Source organism: Rhineura floridana, chromosome 9 (assembly GCF_030035675.1).
Source record: "Rhineura floridana isolate rRhiFlo1 chromosome 9, rRhiFlo1.hap2, whole genome shotgun sequence".
Classification (NCBI taxonomy): Eukaryota; Metazoa; Chordata; class Lepidosauria; order Squamata; family Rhineuridae; genus Rhineura; species Rhineura floridana.
This window is the reverse complement of record NC_084488.1, coordinates 13,697,188-13,721,574: the sequence shown is the minus strand read 5'-3', so window position 1 is coordinate 13,721,574 and position 24,387 is coordinate 13,697,188. Positions and strand designations below refer to the sequence as shown.

Sequence of the window (24,387 nt, the reverse complement as noted above, 5' to 3'; positions counted from 1 at the left end):
GAATTGCATACAAAAGCTCGCAGGGTCCATCTTCAAAATCTCTAGTTAAAGAATCTCACCAGGATTGGGAAAGACATCTGACTGAGGCTTTGAATTGTTGCTTCTGTTCTAGGTAGACAATACTGAGCTAGATTGATCAATAATCTGACAGTATAAGGCAGTCTTGTATGTTCCTCTGCCATAGACAAGGAGTGTATCAATACTGAGGTGTACATTAAAAAATATTTTTATACAAGTCACATAAAGTAAAGGTCTGCATATACAGTAATCCTAAACTTTCAGAAGAGGGCACAGTAAATACAGACAGAGACATTTGTCTTCATTTTTTTAATGTTACTGTAGACAGCTATTTAGAAATGGGAGGCACTAATTTAAATTTGTTCAAAACAAACTTACAGAAGGATGAGAAGAGATGGAATGAAGTCTGAAGAAATAACGCACATATATTTCACGAAATATCTGATACAACTTGGAAGGTTCATTGTATAGAAAACAAAGCGGAGCCACTGAAAGGATAAAAGACATTTGTTACCTCACCACCATAAAACGCTAAAATAATTGTTCAGTGACAAAATGCTAAAAAGCTGCATGTTCAGAAAGAATACTAATCTTTTTAGAGGCAGAATTGACAGTAAGTGTTGATGCAGCAACAGCTATGGAATGATCTTTTTTCTCTTAGCATTCATTCAGATAGTGCTTTTTACTGACATATGGAATAACAACAGGCCAGTTTACACATGTGGTTACTTTGGGAGTAGTATCACCCTTGGGCCATGTTTGCTCAAAGGCATTTGTGTTAATCAGGACCAGCACATGGGTTGCACATGTACAGTCACATTGATTTCTGGATTTTTTGTGAACTGTGAACCAGTGAAGGAACTGGGACAGCCACATAAATACTGTTCATATGAAGATACTTCCATGCAAACCCAACCTGGTTGCAAGCTCAGAAGCAGCCTCCTGGGAAGGGCCAGGGCTTGGGAGCTTCCTCTAATGATGACCAAGAAGCCCCATTACCCACCAAGGATTCTGCAGGACATAAGTCAAGCCTAACACAGGAGCTAGGGATGGGAGAGCAATTCAATTCAGTTCACATTTAAAGGCAAATTTACCTAATTTGCACTTTCTGAAACAATCTGAGAACTAGAAATGACCATTATTTGAACTTCACACTTCTGCTAATTTTGCAGCACCGTTTGTCTTCAAGGGCAGTGCCATTTACAGAATGTTGCAATAATCCAATCTGAAGATTACATGAGCATGGAGTACAATGGCCAGGTCACACTCATGCTGTATAGCTGGCGAACCAACTGAAGCTGGAAATAGGCACTCCTAGCCACTGAGGCTACCTGAGCCTTTAGTAACAGTGGTGGATTCAAGAGCACTTCAAAGCTACAGACCTGTTCCTTTCCAGGGAAGCGCAACCCCATTCCAAACAGGCCATCTTTCTACCTCCCTGACTTGAGAACTCTAAACTTATAACACCTCTGTCTTTTCAGGATTCAGCTTCAATTTCTTGACCTGCATCCAGCCCATCGCTGCCCCCAAGCACCAGTCTAACACCTCAGCCACCTTTCCTGATTCAGATAGAACAGAGAGAGAACTGGGTGCCATCTGTATACTGGTGACACCTCATTCAAAATCTCCCAATGACAGCTCCTAGGAGTTTAAGAAAGATGTTAAACAGCATGAGGGATAAGATGTATTCCTGTAGGATCCACAGGACAACTCCCATGGTGCCGAACAGTGGCACCTCATAACTACTATCTGGAGGTAGAGAGAAGCACCGAAGTACAGTGTCCCCCAACCCCATCTCCTTGAGCCACTCCAGAAGGATATTGTGGTCAACAGTATCAAAAGCTGCTGAGAGGACGAGTATGAGCAGGGTTGCACTCCCTGCATCTCTCCCAAAAAAATTCATCAACCAAGGCAAAGAAGATGGTTTCCGTGCCATGACCAGGCCTGAAGCCAGGCTGAAACTGATACAGATAACCAGGTTCCTCCAAATATGGCTGAAGCTGTATCACCACCACCCTCCTCAAGCACCTCACCCCAAAAGGGTGTATTTGCCACTGGGCAATAGCTGTTGAGCACTTCTGGGTCCAGGGAGGTCCTCTTAAGGAGACAGCCAGAGACAGAAGGAGTCTATGATCATCAGCCCAAATTCTTCCCCAGCCAGAATCCTCAGGATGAACCATGACTAAATAAATTCCAGCAGGACTGCCGCCACCAAGACACCTTGGCATGTAGGTGGGGCAGACTACTCCCTAAGCCATGCTACGTATGCCTTCAGTTGCACCCAGTCAGTTGAGAATTTGCTGTATTTCTTACCTGATATTAGGTGGGGAAGCTCTGGCCCAAGTGTCAATCATGGCCTGTCAGGGAGTCCAAGTTGGTCCCTGAGGCCATTTGCTCGAAATCTCACCCACATGTCCATCCCCTGACATCACTAGGTGACATCAGCTGATGGGCAGGGCGGGGCTCAATCCTGCTGAGTGCTGCTTTGCCAATGTGTTCTCTACGGTGAGCACAATGTCACAGCAGACCCCCGCAGCCAGCAGGACTGCACTCTTCACTTACCATTTGGTGAGCAGAGGGTTCAATTCTGCTGGGTGCTGCTTTGCAAGCACATTCTCTGCAGGAAATGCACTGGCAAAGCACACCCCTCCCCACACCTTCATGGGCCAACTCTGACAGATGGGTGCGGCCAGTCACCTATCAGTCACCTGACATCAGATGACAGGTGGGTGGTAGGAGGATAAAGATCTGGCCCACCAGGCCAAAAATGTTCCCCACCCCTGCGTTAAACCAACCTGTGATGGGGTTCTATTGTATTTGGTGCCTCAGCTCCCTCAGATTGTGTTCCTGTGTCCACCATACCTCTTTGGGAACTATTTTTCTGAGACCTTATGAGAAAGGACACGCACTCCAAAGAGATCACAATGGGATCTTCCAGCTCATGAACTATTTCTTCACCCTGAACGGTAAAAATGGGGTGGTGGTGAGAGCACCCTTAATTCTTCTAGTTGGAGTAAGGTGTTGTTGTTGTTGTTTATATAAAAAAAATTCTCATTGTCTATCCTGGTTCCTAGATCCTAAGTGTGAGGAATGTAGGGTTAGTAGGAGTACCCTTTAATCCCCTAGTTTGGGGAGGCTTTCTTTTAGCATCCCTATGTTGTGATTTTGCTATCTTATATTGTGTCGTGTTACTTACTGATGAACTTATGGCATTTTATTGGACTTGATTGTATATTTTCTTTCAATATTCTATTTACTGCTTTGGAGACTTTCAGGCCATAAACAGTAAAAATAATTTGTGTGAACCTATCTTATGTCTTATAATCTATGTCAATATAAATTTTGAACGGTTTGATGTATGCCACTTTTTATATCAATGAACATTCATTTGGTTACTAAGCATGACAGCCCCTATAAATCCTGTTAGACTAAAATTCCCATTATCCCTCAGTGCTGCACATACTGGCTGGGGGCTGATAGGAGTCCCACAACATTTTGAGGGTAACAGGTTCCCAAGCCCTGAGATAAATTGTGTTCTTTTAAAACTGTTTGGAAGGAATGCAAATATGCTTAGAATAGAAACTATTATATCATACCAATTTTGTTTCAGAGTAGAATGTAGGGCAGCAGGAGATGGGCTAGCAGACCAAAAGCCCACATTCAGGCTCTAGCACTATCAATAAAAGCTGTGGCTGAGAGGAAGGGACAGCTTCAACCGAAAGAAGGCTGTGGTTGCAAGTTCTGACTGGGCAGGGCAAAATAGCTTCTGTTCCATCCTACAGAGGCCACTTTCTCTGCTTGCCATTGGCTCAGGCTGGGACGGGAGGTCAAAACCCGCAGCACAGAGATGCATCTCCTGCTATATTACTGACCAAAATTAAAATGTATTGTTACATTTGTATGCCACACTTAAAGCAAGACATGGGATTTCAGGTGGTCAGTCATTCAGGTAATAGTTGGACCTGGATCCCATTTACATAAGGAAAGGAAATCAAATAACAAAAATGGAGTTGCAACAATATAAATTAACTTCCTTATTCAATTAATCATGTCTCCAATTAGTCCCAATGCTAATTTTAAGAGTCACTTACCATACATTGAAAAGCCATGGAAAGGGATTACACCTACAAAAGAAAGATGCTCCATTTTACTGTGAGCATTTTTTATGATTTCAGAACTTTCTGCTTTTTAGGGAAAAAACAAACTTCGATTCCACCAAATGTTTCAAATCTCCATTCTTTTCCTACTTATAAGCACATATTAAACTCTAGAAATGTGGACTAATAATTACTCTGCTGAGAATTGGAGAGCAGGGTCACTTAACTTGTGACCTGTCAAGCACAATGCAGTCCACCTCTCATTTATGGTTGCTAACCAACAGCTCAACAAAACCTCTTCCTTTTACTGACTACCTCAGTGTGCCAAGAAAAAAGGGCCTAGCAGTCCCCAAAACATGATTGGTGAACTACCTGCAATGCAATAGGCCACAATTCTGCAGGCTTGTTTTGGATCAGAGATGGATGATTTTGGGGTCCAGGGCCACATGGTTGACTAGCCACCCCTCTGAGAGCCTCATGCCACCAGTATGCACACACTCACTACACATGTATATGCACCCCACAAACAGCACATACACTCACAGTACATGCAGGCACACAGCACTAAGTTTCTCGCTTACACTCACACACCCTACTCTCTCTCTAAAAAGCAGAGACAGCATTTCCTGTCCTTCTCACTGTGATGTGACAGTTTCCATCCACTACTGCATCACTGGGCTAGAAGAAGAGAAATGTCTTCTTCCAGACATGCGATGGGAAGGAAAACCCTTGACTTACTTGCAAAGTCACCCCTTTTCCCTCTGCTGCAGCACTATTGCTAGAAGAGACCTTTGGTTTTACCGTGAAACAATCTACTACATGCATGTAAAGATGATCTTAGGTGGAACTTGAACCCCACCTTACGGCTGCAGATAGAATAGTGCTGTTTGATTTTCCAGAGTCTTCCACTTTTCCCTTAGCCTTAGGGAACAGTTTTTTTTCATGACAAGCCATAACCAGAATGTAGGCAATACAAGCAGGAACAGTGACATATCCAACATGTAACAACAAAAAGCTAGGCACTCTCGGCTGCTAGCAAGGAAAAGGTGTGTCAAGTAGATTAGCATGCACTCAAACCAAAAGCAGCCCATAGGGAGAGGCCTTGAGATCATCTTTACATGCATGTAGATGACCATTTCACAGTAAGATCAAAGGTCTCTTATCTTGTGCATGTAAGATGATCTCAGATGGGATATACACAAGCTGACTGATGTTCCTGTATTAGTGTAAATAGGGTAAGTGCTGTTTGTATAGGAGATACATGGTAAGTAGAATGAAAGAGGAAGGGGGAGTGAATGGGCAGTAGAATGCTGGATGATTGGCTGAATGTTTTAAAATGGCTGAGGGTATAAATGGAAGGAGGTCAGGTAAATCTGGAGGTGGTGAACGTTGGAGTGGATGTTGATAGGTTGTTTTGGTGGGTTTGAGAGAGTTGTTTGTCAGGAGAGCGTGGAAAAGGAGGGGGGTAGAGTTCGGATTAGTATTAGATAAAACCATATGCTTATGTGCCTTATGAAGTAATCTTGTTATCTTTGTTATCTGTGTTATTTAATAAATACTTAATTTGGTTTACCAAAGGACTGATCCTTGGCTGGGGTTTCACAGACCAGAAGGGAGGGTGAGGTAAATAACCAAGGCTGAAGGGAAACTATAACAAATGGTGGCAGCGGGGAAGGGAAGAATAACACCACAAGTATTCAGAGCAAACCAGAATTATAAGCAGTCTGAGTAAATCAAAGGGATTGGGACAGCTTAAGCATGCAGTCACAGAGGTAACCTAATTGAGGGAGACTCAGGCAGAGTCTCTGGGACTACTGGTTATAGGACGTGACTGGTGGTGCTGCCTAGCAGGGGGATCTGTTGAGATCTGTGCTAGAGCGGGGAGAGAAACCAAAAGAGAGGACAGTCCGGACTGGTGGAGTCCCTGGTGGTGCCTAGTGACAGGCAGTAGCCATGAGCAGGTTGGAACCTGACAGGGAGAGCCAGAGAAGGACGCCTCACACTGACCCATATAGGATGGGAGAATAACAGCTAATGTGGTCTGCCTACAACTCAGAAGAACATGTTGTAAAACCCTTCTCCCAAAGGCTGCCTTGGCCAAGGTAGAAATGTAAACCTTCAAAGCTCTCCTCACAGCAAGTGTATCACTAAAGAAGAAAGACCTTCCTTGATGAAGCGTTTTCTCTCAATCTCCAAACATGGAGGTCCAACCAAGCTGGATTCTGGTGCAGAAGCTGTCTCTGAGACACAAGATCTTGCCAAGGGGAAAGAGGGCAGGGAGGAGATGTTGCCAGGTTGACTAGTTCAAAGAACCAAGGCCTTGGGGGCCTAAATGGAGCCACCAACAAAACCATTGCTTGCAAAAGCTCTCAGATCTTCTTCAGCATGAGGAAGAAGAGGGAACAGAGGAAATGCATACAGGGTCCCAGAAGGCCAAGGAGTGGAGAGGGCATCAACCACTTCCACTGCTGGGACTGCGAATCTGGCAAACGGTCGTCTGACTTGGTAATTGGGATGTACACAGGTCCACTTGCACTGTCCCAAAGTGTCAAATGATTGACCTAACGGCTTTTAAATGCATTTTGCACTCCCCTTGTTGAAGTCTTTGTCTGCTTAACCAATCTGTCTAGACATCATCGTCCCCTCCTAGATGTCCTGCTGAGAGTGTAGGTGTTCCTCCACCCAAAAAAGGAGCAAGGAGGCTCCTTTTTGAAGAGCATAGATTTGTCCCACCCTGATGAATGATAAGGGCTTTGGCCATTACGTTGTCAGTCCACAGAAGGACTGCCCCCAGAGACCTCTGTGACACTGAGTGTTGAATCGCCAGACTGGCCACACAGAATCAAGTTCCAAAAAGTTGAGTGGAAGATGTGATTCTTCCAGAGACCAAGTCCCCTGCGCCATGAAGCCATCACAGAGAGCACCACCACCAGACAGGCTGATATCCAAGGTGACAACCGTCTGACAGGACCCTAAGAGAGATTTCCTGAAAGAGACCTGATGGATGAAGCCACTACATCAGTGACTGCTGAACCACCCTAGAGACGTGGAGACATAGCTGACATCTGGATGTTATGTAATGGGTGCTTTCACACATGGGGCTAATAGCGCTAGTTTAACAGATTAAAAAGGTAGTGCTTCGTTCCAGATTTCAAAAATCCCTTTCATACTGCAGTACCTGTTATACCAGCATTTTGCGCAACAGTCTTTCACACACAGAGTTTCCCCCCCCCTTCATTCAGCCTCACGTGACACCGGTTTAAGGCCTGTTGTTTCGGTGCGTGGGGGGGGTTGAAAGAGGTGCGATCGCGATTAGCTGAGAGGCGCGGCAGCGCAGCAGCAGAGGCTCTGGATAAGCACAAGCAGCAGCAGCACACAGGATGTTCTCTCAGGAGCAGCTGGGATCAGCTGGGAGGCGCAGCGGTGGCAGTGCAGCAGTGCACGAAGGCTGCATGCTGGGAGGGCTGTTGGTAAGGGCGGGAACGCACTGCATGCTGGGATGGCTGTCACGTGAGCAGCGGCAGCTAGAGCAAAACGTTCACAATCTTCCGGGTTCCCAGACTGCTATCAGAATTTTTCTGGTATCATTTATTGCGGAAATTAGCACTAAACTTGCACTACATTCCACCAGAATTCTGGAGCTACCCGTTATGTCGTGTGAAAGCTCAAATTTTATGCGCAAATTAACAGGAAATAAATCATCAGAATAACTGAATAAAGTGCAGTGTGAAAGCACCCAGTGATGGAATGGGAGCAAAGCCCATTAAAGGTGCCAAGTGTGATGCCCTACCCATGGAATGACTAGAACAGTAGAAATCATGAGACCTAGGAGTCTCACTAGCTCCATGAAGTCTACCAAGGCTTCACTAAGATGAACCTTACTGCATCTTGGATTTTGCCAACCCATTCTGTGGAGGGGAAAATTGTACCAAATTCTATGTCGACCTACCCTCCCAGATGAAGAAAACTGTTGGGAAGGAAGCAGATTACTCTTGCTGAAGCTGATTAGAAAGCCTAGATCCTTCAGGTAGGGCAAATAATCTGATAATGGGACAATGAACAAATCAGAAAGTCATCCAAATAGGGACAAATGTGAATCCATTGCAGCTGGAGGTGGGCCACCAGGGTGATCATTATTTTCATGATGGGGGCCCAACGTCAGACTGAAGAGCTTTGTCCTGAATTGAAAGTGATGCCCTTGAGAGAACCACCTCAGGCCACAGCCGTGACTGGAATGAATAGGAACATGGATGTAAGTTTGCCGCCCTGGGCTCCTACTGGGAGGAAGGATGGGATATAAATCAAATAATATATATAATATATAATAAATAAGTTTCCATCAGGTTGATTGACAAGATAAAATCCCCCAGGTGAAGAGCTTCTTGGATGGAGGAAAGTGTCTCCATCCTGCAGTAAATGATGAACTGGATTAAAAGCTTCAAATCCAGAAGAGCCTGGAAGAGACATTTGGTCTTACCGTGAAATCGGTCTTCTCTGTGCATGTCAAAGATGATATCAGGTGGGTAACTAGCTCCACCTAGTGGTTGAAGGCAAAAGAGTACTGCTGACGTTTTACTGTAGGTCCGTTCCCAGTCTGCGCCTGCTCCGCAGTTTTTTAATAACAAGCCCACAGAAAGAAATGAAATAATACCACAAAAAGACAAGACAACAGTACTCATACACTCTCTGCTCAAGGTCTAACAGCGCTTGGACAGGCAGCCCAGCCGTCATAGGGAGCGGCCCTGATATCATCTTTGACATGCACAGAGAAGACCGATTTCACGGTAAGACCAAATGTCTCTTCTCCTGTGCATGGAAAGATGATATCAGGTGGGACATACCAAAGCTGACCCATGTAGGGTGGGAATACTGCTGGGCTATGGGTACTAGTGATCTGAGAGGACATGCTGTAGCACCCTCCTACCAAAGGCTGCCTCGGCTGAAGCATAGGAGTCTATTTTATAATGTTTAATGAAGGTATTGGGAGTGGCCCATGTGGCTGCCCTACATATCTCCCCCAGAGAGGCATTATAGGAAAAGGCCGCTGATGTGGCCGCCGCCCTAGTAGAGTGAGCTACCAACCCGGCGGGCCGGGATAATCTTAGAGAGGCATATGCCAAGGAAATGCATGCCTTGATCCACCTGGCTAGCGTAGATGTGGTGACTTTATTCCCCATGGATTTTGGGTGAAAGGAGACAAACAAATTATCTGTTTTCCGAAATGATTTAGTCTTGGAAATATAAACTTTAAGGGCTCTTCTCACATCAAAAGAGTGCCAGGCTTTTTCTAAAGGATGGACAGGATTTGGACAGAAGGATGGTAAGACCAGCTCCTGCTGACAATGGAAGGCAGACAACACTTTGGGACAAAAGGAAGGGACAGTACGGAGGACTACTCTATCCTTATGGAATACACAAAAAAATTTATGGACAGACAGGGCATTCAATTCAGACACTCGACGGGCCGAAGTAATGGCCACGAGAAACAAGACCTTAAAGGAAAGAAGACGGAGAGAAACTTGACTCAGGGGTTCGAACGGAGGTTTTTGAAGGGCTGACAAAACCTTATGCAGATCCCAAGTTGGGTAGCGATGCACCGTAGGAGGTGCAGTTATCGTTGCTCCCCTGAGGAAACGCTTGACGAAGGGGTGAGATCCGATTGGCTTATCCGGGGATCTGGAGAGGGTTGCCGATAAGGCTGAAACTTGGCGCCTCAGGGTGTTTGGTCTGAGACACAAAGATACGCCATCTTGCAGGAAGGACAAGATTTCTTTTACTCCCGCCTTTCGAGGAAGAACCCCTTGTTTCTGTGACCAGGATGAGAAGGCCTTCCAAGTGCTTTCATAAATTCTGAGCGTGGATGGGCGTCTAGAAGCCATCATGGTTTCTACTACTTGCGGAGAGATGCCTCTTTTCAAGAGTCTCTTCTGTTCAAGTTCCAGACATGAAGTGCCCACCACTCTGGGTCGGTGCTGGAGCTGTCCCTGAGAGAGCAGGTCCGTTCGCGCTGGAATCTTCCATGGTGGTTCCACCGACAGGTCGAGAAGGTCTGGAAACCAAGATCTCCTTGGCCACCATGGAGCCACCAATAGAAGTGCTGTCCTTTCGGCACGAAGTTTTTTGAGTACCCTGGAAATCACTGGAATTGGAGGAAATGCATATAGTCTGCCCGGAGGCCACTGGGAAGTCAAGGCATTTATCCCTTCCGCGCCTGGTGTCGCGTATCGGGAGAAGAACCTCTGCACCTGCCGATTGGCACTGGTGGCAAAGAGGTCTACTTGAATGTGGGCAAAATGTTCCACTATTTGACGAAAGGACTGTGGGTGAAGTCTCCATTCTCCTTGAATCAGCTTCTCCCGACTGAGCCAGTCCGCTTGGCTGTTGTCCTCCCCCTTGAGGTATTCTGCCGCTATCGATATGATATTGGGCTCCGCCCACTGGAAGAGGAGAAAGGCCTCCTTCTGAAGAATGAGGGAGCGTGTGCCTCCCTGACGGTTTAAATACGATTTGGCCGACACGTTGTCTGTTCTGACAAGCACTGCCCCTAACCGTCTGGTGTTCGCAAAGTGCCTGAGGGCCAGACGAACTGCGCGTAGTTCGAGTAGGTTGATCGGCAGTGCGGATTCCTGAGCCGACCACGTGCCTTGAATCATCTGCCCGTCGCAGATGGCTCCCCATCCAGATAAGCTGGCATCGGACGTTATCAGGGTGTGGAGTGGATCCTGGAAAGGGATGCCTCGCGTCAGGTTGAGCTCTTGGGTCCACCAGAACAGCGACTGACGAACCTGTGGTGACAGAGCGACCATGCGGTGGTGCCTGGACGCTATGTCGTTCTGGAATGGCAGCAGCGCCCACTGAAGAGTGCGGGAATGATGACGTGCCCATGGCGTCGTTTGGAACGTGGATACCATCAAACCGAGAAGTGCTGCCAACTCCATCAGGTCTGTAGAGGTGGAGGATAGGACATGCAACACCACTTTGTGGATCTTGCTGATCCTGTCTGAAGATAGCGTAATGAGGCCATTTTGAGAGTCTATAGTCGCTCCCAAATGTGTGATGCGTCTGGACGGAAAGAGATGACTCTTGGCTTCGTTGATCAGGAAACCGTGATCCTTTAGACAGGTCAGGGTGACATGGAGGTCCTCCCATGCCTTGTGTAACGATGGTGAGCGGATCAGAAAATCGTCCAGATAAGGAAAAATATGAATCCCCTGTGTCCTGAGGTGTGCCACCAGGGTAACCACAATCTTGGTGAATGTCCTGGGAGCGGACGACAGGCCAAACGGCATGGCCCTGAACTGATAATGGTCTTGTCCCACCACGAAGCGCAGATACCTTCTGTGAGGGGGAAAAATTGGAATGTGCAGGTAGGCTTCCTTCAGGTCGATAGATGAGAGGAAGTCCCCTAGCCTCAGCGCTTCTTTGATGGAAAGTAAGGTCTCCATCCGAAATTTGCGGTACTTTATGAAGCGATTTAGAGTCTTGAGGTCTAATACTGGCCTGGATGAACCGTCTTTTTTGTCAACGGTGAAGAAGAGAGAGTAGTTTCCCAGGAACCTCTCCCCTGGAGGTACTGCCTCGATAGCTGCCATGCGTAGGAGATGGGAAACTGATCTCAAAACTTTGCCCCTTTTGTGTGGATTTGCTGACACAGGGGATGGAAGGAATCTCGCCGGGGGGGTGGAGGAAAACTCCAGGCGAAGGCCGTATCGAAGAGTGCGGAGGACCCAGCAATCGGAGGATAGGTCCTCCCATCGGTGAGCAAAGCGTTGGAGACGGCCTCCCACCGGCGAGGTGGAGGCGTCAGAACTGATTTCTGTTTCCACGTGCCTGGGATGCAAGGCCGGATTGACCTGGGAGGTGTTGCTGGGACTTAAGTTGGTTGCGCTGTCTGTTCCAGAAGGGACGGCTGGAGCGGGCGTCCTTCTGTCTTCCAAAGGGATGTGAGCCCCGAAAGGACTGCGACAAGTGATATGGATGGAATGAGCGGCGAAAGGTCCTTCCATCCTCCCTTTTTCTGGTGGATGGCATGCACTTTTTCTTTTCCTTGGTTTCTAATATGTTGGCAAGGGCAGTGTCCCCAAATAATTTGCCACCCACGTAGGGTTCCGAGGCAAGATTCGAACGAGCTGCAGGGTCTGCATCCCAATGTCGAAGCCAAAGGGTCCTTCGCGTGAAGATCCCTGCAGTGAGAGACCTAGCTGCAAACTGCATGGCGTCCATTGACGCATCTGCCATGAAGGCAACTTCCTGAGAGACCTTCAGCAGAGATTTGCGTATCCGGGCTGCATCCTGCTGTGGGCCATCTAGCAGGTCTTCCAACCACAGTAGGGAGGCTCGAGCAAACACAGAAGAGGCTGCTGCTGCCCTGATTGAAAGCGCACTAGCCTCGTGCACTCTTCTAAGTCCCTGGTCCATCTTGCGCTCAGTAGGATCCTTAAGGTGAGCGTCTGAGTCTTTAGGATTCAATGATGGGTTCAATAGATTGACTATAGACGCGTCTATGAGCGGGACTTTCAACTGATCCATGATTGGTTGTTCCAGTGTATAATATTTGTTGGCTACTGAAACTGATTTTTTGAATTGCAAGGGAATGTCAAATTCTGATTTGAGCACCTTGGGGAGAAGAGAAGGAAGCTTCAATACTCTAGACCTAGGCTTTGGATCTGGACATACTGCTGAGACTCTCGAGGAGGGTGGAGTAGGAGGATCCTCTGTAGAGGTGAGGGTAAGAGCCTCCATCGCTTTGCATAGCAGAGGAAGGAAATGAGCCTCTTGAAATATTCTAGTAGATAAAATCTCCTCAGATTCTGATTCCCCACTCCATTCCTCTTCATCCAACACAATCAAGACATTTTCTGTGTCTATAAGCTCCTGTTCTGGGAGCTGAAGGTGTCTGCCCTGCGATGCAGCATAGGGGTCTGGGGATGTGCAGCCCGGGGAAGGGCGTGTGTTCGCCCTCGGGTGCCTTGAGGGTCGTGAGCCTGATGTAGTTTGAGAAGACAAATCTCTAGTCAGATCCATTAAAAGGGCATCCTTAAGCTGTTCTTTTAATTGCTGAATTGAATGTGCTGAAAGCTGCAGCTGAATAGGGCGAGCTTGAGTGTGAGATGGATAAAGCCTGTGCCCACCAGCATCATGAATTTGTTGGACAGGGATTGGCTCCTCCAAAAACCCTGTGAAGGCCTCGGGCGAGGAGTTGTTAGAAAAAATAGCGTCTAAGGAAGGGTGAGACTGGCCACCTTCCCCATCAGACAGGGGTTCCAGGTCCCTCTGGTTCCTTGAGTGGTGGTAGGAATCTTGACCTTCTCTACAGGTTCCCTTATGTGGAACAGGAATCCTGCCTTCTGCAGCCACCCTGCCCGCCAAAACCTGAGCCTCAGCCACCTCGTGCCTGACGGTAGAGGGGCGGGCCACCACTGTTTCAGAATGATCCCCCGAAGAATGAGCCTGCTCTGATCCCAGGATGGGACTGAGTTCTGGCACTGCGCCTGTCGCTGGCTTGCGGGGAAGCACTTTCGACCCCTTTGAGAGGTGCTTTGTTTTGTGTGTGGCTTTCCCCATAGCGGGCACACACTGCGGGACTTACGGGGTTAATGAAAATATGAATGGAAGGCTCCCGCTGGTAATGATTGACAACGCTGTCTAATAAGCGGCTAGGTAAAGCAGAAAGATTAGAAGCTGTTGCCGCCGACCTGCTATGGCGTCTGTGCGTCAGCCCCTCCCCGCTATGAAGCAGGGAAAATGAAGCCGCTTGAAAGGGAGCGCGAAAATCCGAGGCGTGGGCCTGAGTTCCGAGCTCCGGTGAAATTCGCCTCTAAGGCTAATGCTGCCGACGCTATGAGTTGCTGACTAGGAGGAATGGTAGCAAATTCGGCTGGGGAGGGAGCCTGAAGAGGCCAACGGCCCCAGGAGCCGTGGGGAGGGGCTGAATGCTCCTCGCCACCGAGAAAAAACCGGAGGAAAGACACAAGGAGCTTTTTTGTTTTTAAACTTTAAACTTTAAACAGCAGGGGAAGACAAAACATATACTGAGGGCAAGAAACAGCAGAAACCAACAGGTAAGACTTAAAAGACAAACAATACAAGCCTGAACCGACGGAGACAGAGAGGAATCAACCAGATTCGGTGAAGGCAAAAGAGAAAAAAAAAAACTGCGGACAGAGCAGGCGCAGACTGGGAACGGACCTACAGTAAAACGTCAGCAGTACTCTTTTGCCTTCAACCACTAGGTGGAGCTAGTTACCCACCTGATATCATCTTTCCATGCACAGGAGAATGAGCCGATCCATTTGGGAATGGTGAAGAAGAGTGAACAGATTCCTGAGTGATGCTCTCTTGCTAATACTGGTTCTACCACTGTAATCTTCAGCAGGTATGCCATCGCACTCCTGTTTCTGTCCACTTTGGAGGAGTTGAAAGATATGGGCCAAGGGACTTCCCGGAGGATTGCTCCGCCTGTGGCTGCCTCTGAGATGAGCTCTGTCTCAGAGGAACCTTTTTTCAGTTTAAAATCAGTCAAAAGGGAAATTTAACTGGTATAAATGTTCTCCCAGGCAAGGGGGAACCGAAGAGATTATCCACAGAAACTTCGTTGGGCTGTCGGTGGCTGGAATTGATTAGGAATTCCCTGGGAAAAGAAGGCATACCTAGCAGCCGAGGACGGAGTTAGGACTTCCAGCAAGCTGGGCTGAAAAAAAGCAAGACGTTTTTCTTTTAAACGATCCACAACGGGCGAGCTTTCTTCTGTCTAATCTTATCATTTGGCTTAAATTACTACAGCAAAAGAGATTTGTTTAAGAATCAGCAATTAAGATACCTGGGTGAGTTACACTTCTCTCTTTTATACAAGGAATTAAGGAGGAGGAAAGAAAATTTAAAAAGCTTATCTTATTTTTTTATGGCAAAAAGCTGGCCTGAATTTGGAAACTATAAAGATTAAAACGGATGAGGGGCAACTTACCCGAACAGAAAATCTGATTTAGATGATTATTTGATTGATATATGTCTGGGACTACTTTTTCTTGGACTACTTTCTTTAGACGAATCTGCTGTTCGTGTATGTTACTAATTGTTCGGTGCTGTGAACCAAATTTGTTTTGCATTCTTGGACGTGCGGGAGATAAGAACTGTGCTGGCCAGATGATGTCAACAGGCCTAGAATATTAACTCCCTTATTGCTGGAAAAAGAAGCAAATTACTCTTTGCTTGGGAATTGTGGTTATATTGGAAATTTGAAGGGTTTTTTCTTCAGCTTTAAGAATGACAATCAAAGAAGTGGCAGAGACCCTGGATGTACCCCTGGAAGGGTTTTCCCCTCTGGATATGTTTCAGAAGATAATGGATGAGATTAAGATAACACAACAAGAACTGAGACAGGGTAGACAAGAGATGGCAACTGAATTTGGTAAAGTGAAACAGGAGCTGAAAGAAATAAAGGATTATATGAGAAAAGCAGATGGACAAGCAACAGAAGATGAAAAAGAAATTAAAAGGAAGGAGCAAATTCTGGAGATTGGATCAGATATATCAAATGTGGAATTGGAAAAAGATTTGGACTTTATGGCCGTGATGGATATTAAAGACAAAGATTACTGTTTGGAATTTAGTGCTGTTCTTGAAGAAACTGGTGAAGATATCAGAGATAAAGTTATTACTGTCTTGATAAAATTTTTGGACTGGAATGATTTGATGGAACTTGAAATAGAGAAAATTTACAGAATTAATTTTAGATATGTGACAATGGAAAAATTCTCAAGAGATATGCTGGTGCATTTCGTAAAGAAGAGGAACAGAGACATGACCCTACAACAACATTTCAGTAATACATTCAGAATTGATTGCAAGGAAATATTTGTGATGAAGGAAATTCCCATCAGACTCTTACTATATGATTATGACAGCAAGATTAACATGTGTGCAAGGATGGCAGATGGATGATGGAACTAATACTGATAATAGAAGAATGGCTATTAAAATTACTGGACTTAGCTGACTTGGTAGGGATGGATCAACTGACATGTATATTTGGAGAAAAACTGATGGATATATTTCTGAAGGAGCGGAACCTCTCTGACTTTTTGCGGATAGAACAAAATGATATGATGTTAATGAGATTTGATGATTAATTAAGATAACTACTGGAGGAAAGTGATTTTGTAATATATTAAGGGACAGGTTTGTTACATACTATATACTTATAGCTGATCTGCGACAAATCGGAAGTCAATTTTTTTATTATATTAGTTATTAATTTGTTTTCCTTTTGTTTTGTTTTTTTGAAACTTTGAATAAAAATTAATTAAAAAAAAGTGAAAAAGAAAGATATGGGCCAAGGTAGGAAGTAGGGATGGGTTTGAGAGGTCAATTCTAGTCAAAGGACATGCCTGAGGATCTCCAGGACCCAATGATCTGATGTGATGTCTCACCATATGTCAGAGAAACTGCTGAGATGGCCTCCCACTGGCAACATTCTCCTTCTTGTGAAGAGAAGGAATAGTGTCCTTGTTGGATTCCACCAACACATCCTGAAGAGCAGCTTCACTTAATAGCTTTCCCCCTACGTAGGGCTCTGAAGCCAGGTTAGAAGAGGCATCCACATTGCAGTGGCAGAGCCAAAAGATTCTTGTAGAGAAGACATCTGCAGCCAGTGTGAGCCAAGAATTGGACATCATCTACTGAGGCAACAATTACAAAAGCTGCTGCTGCATGTGAGATTTTCAATAAGGTCTAAGGAAGGTCGGCGAGAACCTCTTGAGGGTCATCTAGAAGATCCTCTAGCCATGGGGAGAAGCCCTGATGAAGATAGAAGCAGAGGAAGCAACATGCACCAAGAATGCAGACACCTCATGGGAGCATTTAAGCACCACATCCAGTTTACACTCTATGGGATCCTTAAGCTGCGCATCAGAATCTTTAGCCCATCCATTATAGATTGCTCCAGCACATAATGCTTGTTAGCAATGGCAACTGGTTTCTCACATATATATATATTTATGCATAGGGAATCCAGTTCAGCCTTGACGAGTTTAAGAAACAGGGCACGCTGTTGAAGGTGTGGGCACTTCACTTAAGATATGCAAATCCTTTGCTGCCACAAACTTGCATAGCAAGGTAGATACTGAGAATCTTGAAAAAAATGGTAGGAGTCAAGACTTCTCCACATCAGACTCACCATTCCATTCTTCTTCATCCAAAATGATCAGATCTAAAATCAGCAGCTGCATCAGGAATTTGGAACACTTCCGATGAGCTGAACTCCTAGGAACCACATGAGGGTCTGGGGAGTCATGGTTGTTTTCTCTGTGGCACTGGAGAAGGCTGCTTGGCATGCTGTTGAGAGGCAGCAGTTCGGAAAGATTGAAAGATGACAGCAGGCAGAGACTGTGAAGGCTGAGGGAGATTCTTTGCCAGTTCTGACAACAGAGCTTCTTTAAGCTGGTCAAGAAAGTCGGGGTGAACAGAGGAGCTGGAAGTTGGTGTTGCATCCCAGTGAGAGTAGAAAAGGGAGGACCCTGGCTAGGCAATAAAGCAGGTCTAGGAGGCTGAGCTTCACCAGGAAAGGAAGAGTCATGATAACCCCTGAACTCCTCAGGTGAAGACTGAGTGGAAAACAGGGTTCCTAAGCCAGAAAGGCAATGTTCTCCCTCCTCTTCAGAAAGCTCTTCAGTGGCCCTGAGGGACCTGCATGTTAGATGCTGTAAATTAGCAAAGGCTTGATGTGAAGGACCTGTACATCCCTCCTCCTCCTAAAACTCAAGGCAGGAAAATCCTGTGGAGGAGAAAGGAGCTGTCATTGAAGAAGAAGGCCTGAGGGGCTACAGATGTCGCTGGGACTGTTTCTAATTACACCACCCAACACTGAAGAGTCTGCCAAAACACCATCCACCTGAGAGGGAGTTGGCAGTAACTACCATTGCTGTTTTCTTTACACTTGCAGGGACCACTGAAGGGCAGGCGAGTTGTGGGACTCTGAGGAAGCAAAATAAGATTTCTAAGAAGTAGAAGACTTCTCTGTGGCTTTCCTCCCTATTGAAGGCAAAGAAGGAGCTCTGGTGAAGAAAAAGAGACTTCAGGGCAGGCAGGGCTCAGGCAGAAATTTTTTTCCTTTTTTTTAATTTGAAGGAGTGGTTAAGGATACCAGGATAAAAGGAATTACACGAACAGGTAAGGAAAAAGAAGTAAGAGAGTAAACAAATAGAGGCCTGAACAACTACAGTGAGCAGAAAGCACAAAAACGCAACCACACTCGGTGAAGGCAGAGAGACTGACAAACTGAATAGCGCTATTCTGCCTTCAACCACAAGGTGGAGCTCAAGTCCCATATGAGATCATCTTATATGCATGGGTGAAGGTCAGCATAGGGCTGTCATATTTCAGTCCCCCAAGTATGGGTGACCTAATTTGCAAATTACTTGCTAATTATGCAAATTATGAGGTGGATTGGGAAAGGGTTAAGTAACCCCCTTCTTGCTGACTTCCTACTCCAAGTGGTCAGCAAGGATATTTTTGCATGAAGCACAGAAGCCAAGCTTCTTTTAACCAAGAAAATATGTTGTCGTATATTCATGGACTTTTCCTGAAAAGTGAATTGACTGACTGCATCAGTTTTTCAGGAACGGTCCCATAAATATGCAACCACATATTTAACTTGGTTAAAAGAAGCTTGGCTTCCTTGCTGCATGATCTTCAAGGAGGGCAGGGATCTGCTTTAAGATATTGGGCAGGAGTGGAACAAAGGTTACCCGTTAATAAGGACCAGGCACTTTTGCCCCCAAGAGGGCAGGTTGAGAGACTATATGAAAGAGCTCAGACACAGACTTTCAGGCTATATACACTTTCTATAATTTAACTTGTTGTATCTCTGTGAAAGAAATAAAGCAAATTGTCATCATAAAGAATGAAAACATAAAAAATGACACACTGCTCAGTTTAAGGGTTGACTTGGTATGGTCATGTGATGCTTTGCGGGGGTAAAGGTACAATGTATATATGGCTCCATCCAAGTCAATGGAGCATGAGGTTTCTGCATGCAACTAAACATTTTAAATGGGATGGGAGTCCTGAATGTGACCTCAGAAAAGCATTTTCGGCTAGGAAACAAACCAGCCATTGGCAGAAAATGAGCAGATAGGGTGGAGTAGCAGTGGCAATAACATCTACTGCATTTTAATGCTCTGCTTAACAACTCTGATAGCGTAGGGCCTAGGTCATCAAAAGCTGCTGTTGCCAGGTAAAGTTTAGCCTATTCTACCATCTTAGATCCAGCTAGTGGGTAACACAGGATCCTTGCGCCAACTGTTTTTCAGGTTGCTTGCATACACTGTGAAAGTACAGATGAAATGTAACAATGAGAAATTATAGTTGTTTGTTTTTTGTTGTGTGCCTCCAAGTCAATTACGACTTATGGTGACCCTATGAATCAGTGGCCTCCAACCCTGGTAAAAAAAGAGAGAGAAACACAATGATGGAGATAGACCACAGAGCTGTTTTAGTTTTCAGAAACTGTGGGGTACCTGTAACTTCTTTTCTCCCACCATGGTTTTCTAGACAAAGTTTTGTACTTGTTTGGTTTTTAAAGTACTACAGAACATGCAAAACAGGTTCTGCCAAAGACAATAGTGGGATTAAGCATGCACAAATAGTGGATTGATATGACAAAAAACTGTCAACCCTCTGAAAAAAGAGGGAAAACACTGCCAAATCCTGTTTTATGTCTCCAGTCTAAGAACAAGACACAGTTCAGGAGAATCCATAGTCTTACAAATGACTGCAGCTTTCCCTTTTCCCACTAGAGGAGGCAACAGTATAACTTCCTTACCATTTGGTGGATAAAATACAGCATACTCTTCCATTCCAAGTTTCCCTGTGAAAAGGACAGCCAATTTTAAAAAAAGATTAATTATAGCCATATAGCAAGAGAATGACAGATCCTCCGTGACGCAGAGTGGTAAGTGGTGGTAACGCAGCTGAAGCTCTGCTCACAGCCAGAGTTCGATTCCAACAGAAGGAGGAAGTCGAATCTCCGGTAAAAGGGGTCGAGGTCTACTCAGCCTTCCATCCATCCGTGGTCGGTAAAATGAGTACCCGGCATATGCTGGGGGATAAAGAAAGGCCGGGGAAGGAACTGGCAAACCCACCCCATATATACGGTCTGCCTTGTAAACGTCCCTAAGAGTCGGAAACAACTCGCACTACAAGTGCGGGGATACCTTTACCTTAGCAAGAGAATGCAGACTTTTCCAAACTGAAAATGAAGATCTGACACATTTAAGATAGTGAAAAACTATTGGGAGGTTAGAGATAACGGTGGTATAGCCCTACAGAGCTGTCAAACAGATCAATAATCAAAATATTCCAGAAAAAAGAACAATGAATGGGCCTTGTACAGATATATGAAACATGTCTTACTCAAATTATAACAGCAGCCTATCAAATCTCTTAAAATGAATTTTTGAGGTGTAATCCTGGTCTCCATTCTTGACTTCACAGGCAGGCAAGCAAGCTGGGCATGTGCTGAGTGAGTTGGTTTCTCCCTTCACTTGCCATTTAAGCAACAACAAATACTGAGAACCAAAGCAGATGTGATCCTTAATGCAGATCTTCTATAGATAGATGGATGGATAGTACGGAATAGCGTGGTTAGTTGTTACCCATGTTACAGAGGCCCAAGTGGCCTCAACCAGAAGTTGGGCATTTAGCATAGCAGGTCCCATGCTATGGAATACTCTTCCAGCAGAGATTCAGCAGACATCCTCGCGTTTGATTTTCAGATGTCTCTTAAATACTTTTTTTGGCTGACAGGCCTATGCAGCTGTTTACAACGTTTTTGGAGTAACCAGTCATTTTAATTATTGTTTTGTATTGCTTTTAAATGTTTTTATGTTGTACAATGCCCTGATGTTTTACGAGAGGGCTGTATATAAATACTTTTATAAATAAATAATTAAAATATATATATTTACTTCAAAGCGGCTGTGTGAGCCTAGACGTTTCACTGGGTAACTGTTATTCTCCACTTCCCCAATGTACATAGGGTAAAAGAATTACATCAGGGAAATGGCTTGAAAAGAAAGGATTAAATATACCTCCCCAGCTTCAATTTCCCAGTCAAATGAGAAGCCGGCACAGCTACTTTGGAATAAAAAAAGATCTCTGGAAAATCCTCATCATGAATCTTTCACATCACATTGACTTTGCAGCTCACTATTTGGATCTGTCATTGCTCAACAGCAAGTGAAGGGAGAAACCAACTGCCTCAGCATGCTCTCTCCCAAGAGAGCAGAGAGGTACACAATCTGAACTTGCCTCCTCACCCAGAGAAGCGTCTGAAGGAGAATGTCATGCAGATCAGGGAAACAATACAGAAGTAAAGGCCTAACCCACCCGCCTCAGTATCCCTGGTTCAAATTAAAGTTCCATGCAGCTGCTTTGAAAGAAAAAAAAAACATTGTGAGATCCTGATCATTCATGTCCTGTGTCACATCTAGCTGAACCCTGACATATAATTATATTAGAACATTAAAATTATATTTAGAACATTAAAAATCACAAGTCTTTACCATCACCATCAAAAAGGTATAGGTACATGTTTTTTTTTCTTCAGCAGTGATAACAGTAGCAGTGGGTGTGATCGTTAGCAAAAAGCACTGCAAGGGGGAAAGATCAGAATGACCCCCTTCCCCGTTCACTGCTCTTCAGCTTCAAATTGCCACCTCAGTGTACAGAAGAAGGAAAAAAGGCCTGAAAAAAGAAACTCTTTGTCAGACCCATATAACTTGAGACTTGTATTGTAGACAGCAGAGTGCTCAAAAAACAAGCCAAACATACACCTGTTTTTTTCAGAGAGCACAAACAGTAGGTTATAGTATTTGCAGAGAGCCACAAACACATTTTGTGTAGTCGAATGGTAAGACTTGGACCAGATAAATCTGGTTTTGAATTCTGCTCAGCCACAACTATCATCAGAAGTCAGAGGCAGTTAACCCACAGTAAATGTTTATAAATACCATAAATAAGTATCTGTTTCTTTACCTCGAATGTATGATTTGGGTGGAGTAGCACTATTGTATGCGAAGTGCTCCAATACTGAAGTGTCTCGTGAAAAACAAAGCAACACCTGTGAGAAACAATAACATAGGAATTATCAGAAACTGCTCAGTGATTAAAATAATTTTGAAGTTTTAGCGTCAAACTGGCATTTCCTGCAACAGAAAAATATAAGCAAACAAAGTGAATAGATTCGCCTCTCCAGCCACCAAAACTGTACTGGATACTTTGAGAAAGAGGATTTAAGTACATGAGTTTCCCTATAACATGTAAACAGATTTGGAGCTATGTATATATATAATTCAGACAAAAGGTTTGCACATACTTTTAAAGCAAAACTAGGTGTAATGCAAGAGATCCATAATCACATCTCCCACAGATTTCCTATTTTTCTTAAAAGCAACCACATGGAACCCTGAATTGGATCAGGGCCACAGCATTTGCAGACCTAGGGTTAATCCTTTCCCTCTACACCATTTCCCCAATTTAGATCTCTCTCTCTCTCATATACATACACACACACCACACACATACCACACACACAGACCCTTACCTCTATCTATTATTTGTTCAGCTGGAGAAAACACAGGTGAATACAGAATTAGCTTTCCAGGAGTACTTCCATCCCTTGAAAAGCTAAACAAAAGAACTGGCCTTTTAAGACAACTAATGCAAGTTTGAGGAGGAAACATAGTTTATCTAGCCATCATTCTACCCAGAGTGTTTCCAATGCCATGGCAATGTTTCACTGTGCATCATCCACTCAGACAGTTCCTTTTTGTTTAATATTTTTGTAAGCACAGCCTTTTGATAATTATATTTGTCAAATAAAAGCAGAAATGTCTTGAAAAAATGTCTCTGTTTCTGATAGAGGGCATAATAATTTTCTGGCTGAGATATGGTTTTACCTTCTTGAACAGCTTACGCTTTTGCAGATTAACATTTTTTCAAAGTGCCTTTGTCTTAAAACACACACTACAGTCGACATTACTCATTGTCAGCTTGTGATCCTATCTAAACTGTCAAAATATAGTACACTCAGCAAAGTAAGAATATTAAACAGGAAGAATTAAACGCTAATTTATAATGCCTGAAATGAGTAGAATCATAGAAGGAGAAAAGTAAAGTGCTGGCCGCAGTTCAGATTACGGATCCATATACCGTTGCTTCCACCCACCTGCAAAAGTTCCGTTTCCTGCCACTTAGCAGCCAAACTTATCTTCTCAGCCTTCCCCAGGAAGAGCAAGAGCCCTATCAACCTAGCAGTAAGCAAAGCTAAGTTGGCCCATCCCTACATAGAAGAGCCTAGGCAAGCAACAAAGTACTACCAATAAAAGGAGAGTTTCATTTTTATTTATTTTTTTAGTATGAAAAGGTAGACCCTTATTTATTTATTTATTATTTAAAATATTTCTATCCCGCCCTTCTACCCTACAATAGGGCACTCAGGGCGGCTACAATAAAATCCACATCCGTTTGAGCATTCACTGTTGCTCTTTCACAAGAACAGCTCTATTTAGCAAGAATGCTGCAACTCCTTAATTACAGGATTTGCAGGTGGGTAAAATTCAGGTTTTATATAATTTTTAAAGATATTTTTTATGTTAGCATATGTTCAAATAGGGTTTTTTAAAGGAGAATGTTATGATTTGCCAAGGAAATTCAGAATATTAAAGTCTGTGTTTATTTGGGCCTGTGACAATTTTTATTGGGGTGTCACATATAGCTCCCTTGCTTTGGAATGATATATATATAAATGAATCTAAATCTGAGTCTAAAGAAAAAGGCAGCAGTGGAAGGCTACCTCTCCTGCTCAGCAATGTTAGCCTTTCAAAAACTTATTTTTAAAAAAGCTGAGCAGGATATGAATTGGTCAGTCCAGAAGTTGCTTGCAATCCAGCCTACTGAATTTCATCACTACACTGACTTGTATGGGACAATCAGAAATTAGGAAAGGGGTAAGCGCAGCTGGGATGCATGTACAAACACACACACACATACACTTCATTTGTATTTATAGCTATCAAGGTATTGAGGGTAAATCAAGCCTAATGTCATAGTAGTACTAATGTCTCTACTCAGCCAAAAGGAGCTAGTAAAGAAAAGTCCCTTCATTCTGCCCCCAAAAAAGTGTTGCTCCCAACAAAATAGATCTTAGGACAGAACTTGCACATTACACATGCAAAGATATGTCTTCTGCTGGTTAACATGAATGTGGGAAGCA

At 44.4% G+C, this 24,387-nt stretch overlaps 1 protein-coding gene across 3 annotated transcripts in view; it reads right to left on the bottom strand.

Annotated features, from left to right (window-relative positions):
- TBC1D19 (TBC1 domain family member 19) overlaps positions 1–24,387 on the bottom strand; it is a 142,603-nt gene that overhangs the window by 23,717 nt on the left and 94,499 nt on the right. For all 3 annotated transcript variants that reach the window (XM_061584409.1, XM_061584408.1, XM_061584410.1), the window contains 4 exons: positions 22,149–22,233; positions 19,936–19,980; positions 4,110–4,142; positions 397–506 (listed from right to left, as the gene is read on the bottom strand). In XM_061584409.1, coding sequence (XP_061440393.1) covers positions 397–506; positions 4,110–4,142; positions 19,936–19,980; positions 22,149–22,233 — 273 coding nt within the window. The remainder of the gene's footprint in view (positions 1–396; positions 507–4,109; positions 4,143–19,935; positions 19,981–22,148; positions 22,234–24,387) is intronic.